Source organism: Austrofundulus limnaeus, unplaced genomic scaffold, assembly GCF_001266775.1.
Source record: "Austrofundulus limnaeus strain Quisiro unplaced genomic scaffold, Austrofundulus_limnaeus-1.0 Scaffold846, whole genome shotgun sequence".
NCBI classification, from domain to species: domain Eukaryota; kingdom Metazoa; phylum Chordata; class Actinopteri; order Cyprinodontiformes; family Rivulidae; genus Austrofundulus; species Austrofundulus limnaeus.
In genome coordinates, this window is record NW_013953248.1 from 124883 (window position 1) to 126654 (window position 1772).

General features: G+C 39.3%; 1 protein-coding gene across 1 annotated transcript in view; it reads right to left on the reverse strand.

Annotated features, from left to right (window-relative positions):
• aimp1b (aminoacyl tRNA synthetase complex interacting multifunctional protein 1b) overlaps nt 1-1772 on the reverse strand; it is a gene marked incomplete at its 5' end in the record, with an annotated part of 6648 nt that overhangs the window by 2829 nt on the left and 2047 nt on the right. The window contains 2 exon segments of the mRNA XM_014029055.1: nt 902-1015; nt 1221-1315. Of these exon segments, the coding sequence (XP_013884509.1) occupies nt 902-1015; nt 1221-1315 (209 nt within the window).

Below are 1772 nucleotides of genomic sequence, written 5' to 3' on the forward strand. Positions count from 1 at the left end.
AAACAGGCATCTCTGTGATTTGGACAGGAATGGACTGAATCCCATATGTAATTAGGCAGTTTTTGTTTTCTTGGTGCATTTTTTTTTTTTTACTTTTGGTGAAGAATGGAGGCTGGATTGGAGTGCACTGAAAACCTTTTTGGTCCTGGGCCAGAAAAACCCAACACATTACGTGCGCAATAAATAAAAAAAAGTGTGAAGAGTGGAAGCAAAATCAGATGCAAATGGTGGCTCACTGTACGGTAAGAAAATGTGTTTGTTTGTTTTTTTCTGTTTGTGGCCTTCTGGCTGATGCTGAGTGTGGAGCAGTGGCCATAGTGCAGTGTAGGCTCATGCTTTGTGTAGCTGGCGCGCACTCTCACCAACTGTGAAAGTGTTCATATGTCAACCCCTTTGGACGTTTACCTAATGAGCCTCAAAAATCTATAACGTTTGCTAAAAATCCGTACCACTCGTACCTGCGCGTGGGGATGGGGTGGGGGTCTGTCGGCCATGAAGATGACAGTGTCTGCTGTAAGCAGGAGGAGAGGACAGCGGAAAAAGTGGAGAACTTGATCTTTATTGTTTTTTTTAACGTCCGTTCAACGCCGTGTTCAACTAAATAGACAACAACTAACCAGGTTTCATTATCATATTCGGGAAATGTGTGTAAATTTCAGGAAAATCTCAGGCTTTGGTTATCCCGTGCGAATGCGCCACATAAAACACAGACGTTGGGGGGTAATTTATTTATTACACGGGGTCCCTAGGTAAAACTAATCCTGTCAGATAGGGRTTTAGACTAACAGTGTTTTTAATAAAACACCTGTAGATGAGAGTTTCTGTGTGGACTGAGCTCAGGTATCAAAGTTGTTCTCAGAAACTATAAAAGTATTAGTATTTTGTGTTTCACTGTGTGTACCTGGGCGTCTCTTCTGTTTGTCCTGCAGCTGAGATCTCAGCTGTTCGATGTCTTTCTTCAGTTTAGCGTTTTCCACCAGCAGCTTCTTCTGCTCTCTGACCGAGGCCTGCAGCACTGCAACACACATCTTCATGTCATCCACACAGAAGCACGACGGCCTCAATCAAAACAGGGAYATCAATCATTAAATTATTCAATATCTGGGGTAATTTTGGTTGTTTCCTACGTTGGACTAGCCTAGGTTAGTTTTATATTATCTTAGGCTGTCACTTTTTAATTTAATATCATTTCTTTAGTGTCGTTAAGGATTTGGTCTTACAAGCTTTTTCTCTGGACATCAGTGCMTGGGTTTTAAAATACTCCATAATCTTCTCCCCATCCTCTGGGTCCAGCTTCTTCAGAGCTGCTGCTAAACTAAAAAAAAACAGACAAAACACCAACAAAACCAGAGAACGCAGAAGGCAGTTTATTTGTAAGTCCAAAATACTGAAATAATAACAATTTTTTGTTTGTTTTGCCTAACATTTTTCTTTTCAACAAGCAGATAAAAAGTGAAGTTTGGGTTTAATGTTTAGGCTTAAGTCAATAATAAAATCACATATTTCAGACTGTGGTAGATGATCTCTAATCTCTCCTGTGTTAAATATATGTTTATATGAAAACTATTTGAAAAAAAAACAAACTAATTAAATAACATCAGCTGACACAAAAACAAATAAAGTATAAAGAGAAGAAAACAACAGTATGGAGGAAACAGGCTCTCTGGCGCCTTTAGTGGCTGTTTTCTGGACATACAAGCTGCTGCTGTATAGAAGAATAGGTAAAATATGTGAACACTGAGGTAAACCAGATTACTTTAATGTGGCTGTAT